The 7,302-nt window shown below is 52.7% G+C and overlaps 1 protein-coding gene across 1 annotated transcript; it reads left to right on the top strand.

The window, feature by feature from the left end:
- Positions 1 to 4,766: 4,766 nt before the first annotated feature.
- On the top strand, positions 4,767 to 5,522 carry LOC116990031 (probable N-acetyltransferase CML1). The gene has a single exon (XM_033047556.1). It carries the CDS (start codon positions 4,767 to 4,769, stop codon positions 5,520 to 5,522), a length of 756 nt encoding a protein of 251 aa, XP_032903447.1.
- The last annotated feature ends 1,780 nt before the right edge of the window (positions 5,523 to 7,302 follow it).

Raw genomic sequence — 7,302 nt, 5'->3', positions numbered from 1 at the left:
GGCTACCTGCAGCTTGCACAGCGGCGAGACCCCGTTCGTCTGCGAGGTCTCACGGTCGAGTTTTCGGCAGCCCGTCGCAGCCGAGAGCCCCCCGCCGGCGCAGCCAAGTGCGGGAGCGGCCGTTCGGCTGCGAGGTTTGCGGCGACCTGTGGATGCACCGGCCAAGCGGCCCTTCAGGTGGCAAGCAGGGATTACTGTAGCGCCTCGTAACTGCTGATCCACCAGCGCTTCCACACCGGCGAGCGGCCCTACTGGTGCGAGACCTGCAACAAGAGCTTCCTCAGCTCTTTATCCTTGATCTTCCTACTGCCTCACAGCTGACCGACAGCAGGCGCTTGCGGTGTGACTTCTGCCACCGCCGTTTCATCTACTCCTCCTCTCTGGAGATCCACAGGGGGAAACACACCGGCGAGAAGGCAAGGAGGTCCTACTGCAGTTGTTCAGGGCCTTGGTGAGGCCGCGCCTGGAGTATTGTGTGCAGTTTTTGTCTCCTTTTGAGGAAGGATATTCTTGCTATTGAGGGAGTGCAGCGTAGGTTTATTGCTATTGATCATATGTTCACCAGGGATGGCGGGACTGACATATGATGAAAGAATGGGTCAACTGGGCTTGTACTCACTGGAATTTAGATGGATGAGAGGGGATCTTATAGAAACGTATACCATTCTTAAAGGATTGGATAGGCTAGATGCAGGAAAAATCTTCCCGTGGTTGGGGGAGTCCCGAACCAGAGGTCACAGTTTAACAATAAGGGGTAGGACTGAGATTTACATTGTATCTCTGGTTGCTTTGTTCTCAGCTTCTCCTAGCCAACAATGATCTGTCCTACATTTTGCTTGATCCACGTCTCTTTTGATCTCATTTTCACACCTTACCCATCCTTATCTCGGTGTCTCCCTCTCCCATGATTCTCAGTCTGAGGAAGTGCCTCAACCCGAAACGCCACCCATTCTTTCTATCCAGAGATGCTGCCTGTCTCGCTGAGTTGCTCCAGCATGTTGTCTATCTTCGATGTAAACCACCATCTGCAGTTCCTAGACAGCAAGATCTCAAGAGAGAGAGAGAGAGAGAGAGAGAGAGAGAGAGAGAGAGAGAGAGAGAGAGAGAGAGAGAGAGAGATAGAGAGAGAGAGAGAGAGAGAGAGAGAGAGAGAATAGAGAGAGAGAGGAGAGAGAGAATGAGAGACTGACGCAGAGGCTAGAGCTCGGGGGGGCTCTCTGATCGCTGAGAGAGGAGCGGAGAGAGCCGAGCGAGAGAGAGGAAGTCTGAGAGAGCCTCTGAGAGAGGACCGAGATGAGGGACGGAGAGAGACGAATGAGAGAGAGAGAGGAGATGAGAGAGGAGCGAGAGAGGAGAGAGAGAGATGAGAGAGAGAGAGAGAGAGAGAGAGAGAGAGAGAGAGAGAGAGAGAGAGAGAGAGAGAGAGAGAGAGAGAGAGAGAGAGAGAGAGAGAGTGTATGTTGTACGTTTCGTATTGTATCTCTGCTGATCTTTGTGTGATCGCATTTCACCAATGAGGTTTTTGCCTGCACTGTATGTATTAGGCAAAACTCACCGTCATCCCACTAAAAATGTGAAGTTGCTGCTGGAGATTCTATTAGAGTCTACTTCCTGTTGTCACTGATAAACACAGACCCTTGCACGTCTTCCTCACTACATTGGGATAAATAACATGATTAAACATCATAAAATAAATGAGCAACACTGATTGGTGCGGGATACAAAGATTGATAGCTTTGTTAGTTTTCTGTGGAGTGAAAACAATTGCTAGGAAGGAACTACAGAGATTAATTCTTCATTATCAAGGGGTTATGGGGAGAAGGCACGAAAATGGGGTTGAGAGGGAAAGATAGATCAGCCGTGATTGAATGGCGGAGTAGACTTGATGGGTTGAATGGTTTAATTCTGCTCCGATGAAGCATGGTAGACTACATGCCCCAATCAGCATGAATGGTGCCGAAGAGGAAATGGTTGAGGTTTTCAACTTCCTAGGCGTAAATATCACTAACAATCTGTCATGGACTAACCCTATATACCTCCCAAGGTGACTGATGAAATTCGGCACGTCTCCAATTACTTTTAATACATTTCTGCAGATGCACCAGAGAAAGCATACATTCGGGCTGTATCACAGCTTGGTTTGGGAACAGCTCTGACCAGGACCATAATAAATTGCAGTGAGTTGTGGAGGTAACCCAGTCGATCCCGCAGACAAGATTTCTCACCATTGACTCCATCTACACCACGCTGCCTCGGAAAAGCAGCCAACATCATCAAAGACTTGTCCCACCCCGGTCATTCATTCTTCTCCCTGCTCCGGACAGGCGGAAGATGCTGTCTGATGATGGGTCTCGACCAGAAACATCATCACCCATTCCTTCCCTCCAGAGATGCTGCCTGTCCCGCTGAGTTACTCCAGCATTTTGTGTCTCGGCAGCAGATACAGAAGCTTGAAATCAAGCACCGTCAGACAGGAACAGATATTCCCCTCTGATATCAGACTCTGAAAACGGCCTTTCCATAATCATTGGGGTTATCAAGTTATCAACCACCCTACAATGATGCTTCGTTGAGTTCTCGTGTCCAAGATTCACCTCTCTCAACATATGGCCTCACCACCTATGCCACCAGTTGAGTTTCTATTCTACTCAGTTATTCATTCACAAACAAACGCTGACTTTGTTCGATCCTGTTAATGTTTTCTAAATGTTCTGGAATTAATTTTTATTTTGTTTTAGAGTCCAGCATTTCCCCCACTGTTGTCACGAGGCAAGCTGGTCTGTGGACCCCTGCTTAATCTCGCCCTCCATTGTTAAATAGTAGGTTTTCTCTGGGTGCTTTGGTTTCCCCCCATACAACAAAGACTTATAGGTTTGTTGGTCAATTGGCTTCGGTAAAATTGTAAATTGTCCCTTGTGTGTGTAGGATATTGTAATGCCCCTGTCCCACTTAGGAAACCTGAACGGAAACCTCTGGAGACTTTGCGCCCCCACCCAAGGTTTCCGGAGGTTCCCGGAGGTTTTTGTCAGTCTCCCTGCCTGCTCCACTACCAGCAACCTCCGGCAACCACCTGCAACCTCCGGGAACCGCACGGAAACCTTGAGTGGGGCGCAATGTCTCCAGAGGTTTCCGTTCAGGTTTCCTAAGTGGGACAGGGGCTTTAATAGTGTACACGTATCGCTGGCTGGCGCGGACGTGATGGACCGACGGGCCTGTATCCAGGCTGTATTAGTAAACTATATTAAAACTAATAATGGGGATACCCTCCCTTCTGTGGGAACAGCCAAGAGTCTAAATAACTGTGGAAGATGGCCACCAATACACATTATGTTATGGGCTACCTCCTTTAGTACTCTAGGATGTAGATTGTAGAAACATGGAACAGTTTACAAAGGAAGACACAAAGTGCTGGAGGAACTCAGTGGATCAGGCAGCATCCCTGCAGATCACGGATAGGTGATATTTCGGGTTGGGACCTTCTTCAGATTGATTGTAGGGGGGAGGTGGGGAATGAAATGTTGAAGCGAGAAGGGGCAGGACAAACGCGGGCAGGTAATTGGTTGATACTGGTGAGGAGAGTGGTAATGAATTATCGTTGGCTCCCCCCCCCCCCCCCCGTACATGTGTTGGGCGGGATGCTCTTCTGGGATGGACGGTTGCAGACAAGCGTCCAGAGTCTCCGGGCTGTTCAGCCTTTAACCGGACGTCATCTGCTGAAGAAGGGTTTCGGCCCGAAACGTTGCCTATTTCCTTCGCTCCATAGATGCTGCTGCACCCGCTGAGTTTCTCCAGCTTTTTTGTGTCATCTGCTGAGAGACGGGTCCCGTCTATCTCAAGGAGAAGCCAGCAACCAGAAGGTGAGTCTGGGCACACTCCCTCCGTCCCTCGCTGATCCTCCCCTCTCCCTTCCTCCTCCCACATCTGGACAGCACAAGGAGGTGAGCCGAACCACCTCCACCCCCCTCCCCCCTCTACCATACATCTACATTCCCTCTCCCTTGAATCAAAGTCTGGGGAAACTTTTTCACCCGAAACGCCATCTATTCCTTTTCTCCAGAGATACCGCCTGGCCCGCTGAGTTAAGCAATACAAAGAATTTCACTGACGCCCCACCCGCGGCTTTGCCCATTCGACATCCCCGACAGGCAGCACCTGTAGTCGGGTTCAAACCCGGGTCTCTAGCGCTGTAAAGCAGTAGCTCTACAGCTATGCCACCGTGCCGCCCCGAAATACAGCCATTCGATTGCTACTCTCCGCCGTCTCTGGCGCTACAAGGCTTACCACCGCGCACAACCACGACGCCGTTAGTTGGGCAAAGCGGTTGCCAGTTTACACTTGGTCTCGCCTAATGTAGAGGAGGAGACATTAGGAGCATTGAATGCTGTAGATGAGTACATGGATAGAAACACAGAAACATAGAAAATAGGTGCAGGAGGAGGCCATTCGGCCCTTCGAACCAGCACCGCCATTCATTTTGATCATGGCTGATCGTCCCGTATCAATAATCCGTGCCTGCCTTCTCCCCATATCCCTTGACTCCACTAGCCTCTAGAGCTCTATCTAACTAGGAAATGTTTAGATGGGCCAAACGCAGGCATGCATGGAGGACGAGTGTGGATGGGCCTGTTTCCTTGCTCACTGACCTATGAGGTTAGAGGAGATGCATGTCTCACATGCCCTTTCTCTCTCTGCAGATCCGGACCCTTCTCCTCTGCATCTCCTTCCTCAGGCCGGAACTTCTCCATCTCCCCGCGGCTCCCTGGACCATGGCGGTCGCCCACAAGGCCGGAGATGGTCCCCGCTTCACCGTGCGCCCGTTCCGGGCCGGCGACTCGCCGGAGGCCCGCAGGATATTCTCGGAGGGTGTGATGGACATGCCTTGGCCGGCCTTCCGCCGGGTCCCGCAGTCGCCAGCCGCGGCCTGCCTGATCCTGACTGCCGGGGCCGCCGTCTACGGAACCGGCTGGTTGCTCACCTGGGCCGCTCTGCCCGTCGCCGCGCTGCTAGCCCTCCTCTACCTGGCCTGCCGCATGGTCTTTGCCCGCTACCTGAGGGAGACGCTGGAGGCGGACATGGCGGACATTGAGGGGACGTACATGGGGAGGCTGGGGGCGGGGTTCTGGGTGGTGGAGGAGGAGGGGGGAGACGGTGGGCTGCGAGGGATGGTGGCGGCCCAGGAGGCCGAGGGACAGCCGGGCTGCTGCCAGCTCCTCCGCCTCTCGGTCGATCGGCGATGCCGGGGCCTGGGCCTGGGCCGCAGACTGACCCTCCGGGTGCTGGAGTTGGCCCGGGACAGCAGCTGCCGGGAGTGCGTCCTGTACACCTCCACGGCCCAGCAGCCCGCCATCCGGCTTTATCTAGCCCAGGGCTTTCGGGTGACCAGGGATGACGAGCCCATGCCCGGACCGGCCCTGCTATCCTGGGTCACCAACATCTACCAGTGCGAGATGAGGCTGGACTTCTGGACGCCGGTCATCCCGACTGAGGAGGTCTCGGGACACGGGGTGGGTACATGTCAATAAAGGAAACATCCCGTGAAGAAAAAGTCTTTGAGCTCGAAGCTAGACACAAAATGCTGGAATAACTCAGCGGGACAAGCAGCATCTCTGGAGAGAAGGAATGGGTGACGTTTTGGGTCGAGGCCTTGTTGACACTGGAATTTAGAAGGATGAGAGGAGTTCTTATGGTAACATAACATTCATGAAGGATTGGACAGGCTAGATGCAGGAAAAATGTTCCCGATGTAGGGGGAGCAGCACCAGGGGTCAAAGTTTTAAAATAATGGGTAGGCCATTGAGGACTGAGATGAAGAAAAATGTCTTCACCCAGAGAGTTGTGAATCTGTGGAGTTCTCTGCCATAGAAGGCAGTGGCGGCCAATTCACTGGATGTTTTCAGGAGAGTTAGATTTAACTCTTCGGGCTAAAGAAATATAGGGATATGGGGAAAAAGCAGGAACGTGGTACTGATTTTAGAGGATCAGCCATGATCACATTGAATGGCGGTGCTGGCTCGAAGGGCCAAATGGCCTACTCCTGCACCTATTATTCTATGTTTCTTCAGACTAGTCTGGTCTTTGACAAGTCTGCGGAAGGGTCTCGGCCCGAAACATCGCATATTCCTTCAGAGATGTTGCCTGTCCCGCTGAGTTACTCCAGCACTTCGTGTCTACCTTCGATTTAAACCAGCATCTGCAGTTCCTTCCTGCACACGTCTGTGAGCTTATTGGTGTGGTAATGTCCCTGTCCCACTTAGGAATCCTGAACGGAAACCTCTGGAGACTTTGCGCCCCACCCAAGGTTTCCGTGCGGTTCCCGGAGGTTCCCGGAGGTTTTTTGTCAGTCTCCCTACTTGCTTCCACTACCTGCAACTTCCGGCAACCACCTGCAACCTCCGGGAACCGCACGGAAACCTTGGGTGGGGCGCAAAGTCTCCAGAGGTTTCCGTTCGGGTTTCCTAAGTGGGACAGGGGCATAAGGGGGGAGATGGGAGGGATGGGGAGGTGAGGAGAGGCGAAGAGACACAAACATGAGGTTGAAGAGTGTTTCTATGTAACCTCCCCATAGTAATCTGACACAGTTATCGATGAACAAGGTGGTATCTCAGTTTCACCACAAGTGGTCCTTGAAATTGAGATGTAATTGTTTTAATTGATACTAATGTTGCGATACTGGATTACAAAATGAAAATAAAAGTATCCTGCTCTCTTCCCATCGAGATATGAAATATACTATTTTTGATATCTCGCCCACAACTCTGTCCTCCCTCCGATGCCCGTGTCGAGCGGGAATCTCTCTGCTTTGTCCAGGGATGGCTGGTCGTACAGAGTCCAGTTACGCCGGGCTGTTAATCTCTAACCGTAGACCGTCTGCTGAGAGCGGGATCCAGTTCACTTCGCGGACAGCGCAGTGAGTGGCGGTGAGTGTCGGCACACCCCCTGCTCCCTCCCTCGCCTCCCCCTACGACCCCCATCCACGGGGGTAACACGAGGCCAACCAGACCCACGCACGCCGTATCCCACCGCGGGGCGTCCGACTGCCCAGGCGTTCAGTAGCCGGCCTGGGAGGGGGTGGGGGTGTGGAGAGATGTAGGGGGAAGGGGAGGGTGAATCCTGCAAATCAGTGCTGGAGGCAGCAGGCATCCATTCCTTGCTCAGGACGATCTCAGGGGCGGCGGGGTGTGTTTGGGCATCAGGAGATAGGTGGAGCGGAGAAGGGGGAAGCCATCCTCTTGCGCTCATTTCAGTGGGACCTTGTAGGTGAAGGCGGAGGGTAGGAGTAGAATTCACTGACAGATGGGTGGA

The sequence above is a fragment of the Amblyraja radiata genome, chromosome 30, assembly GCF_010909765.2.
Source record: "Amblyraja radiata isolate CabotCenter1 chromosome 30, sAmbRad1.1.pri, whole genome shotgun sequence".
NCBI classification, from domain to species: domain Eukaryota; kingdom Metazoa; phylum Chordata; class Chondrichthyes; order Rajiformes; family Rajidae; genus Amblyraja; species Amblyraja radiata.
Note: the sequence above shows the minus strand (reverse complement) of the source record. Positions and strands in the feature narration are given on the sequence as shown.

What these genes read in the sequence shown, in the direction of transcription:
- LOC116990031 (XM_033047556.1), top strand. Translation starts at nt 4,767, where the DNA reads ATGGCGGTCGCCCACAAGGCCGGAGATGGTCCCCGCTTCACCGTGCGC.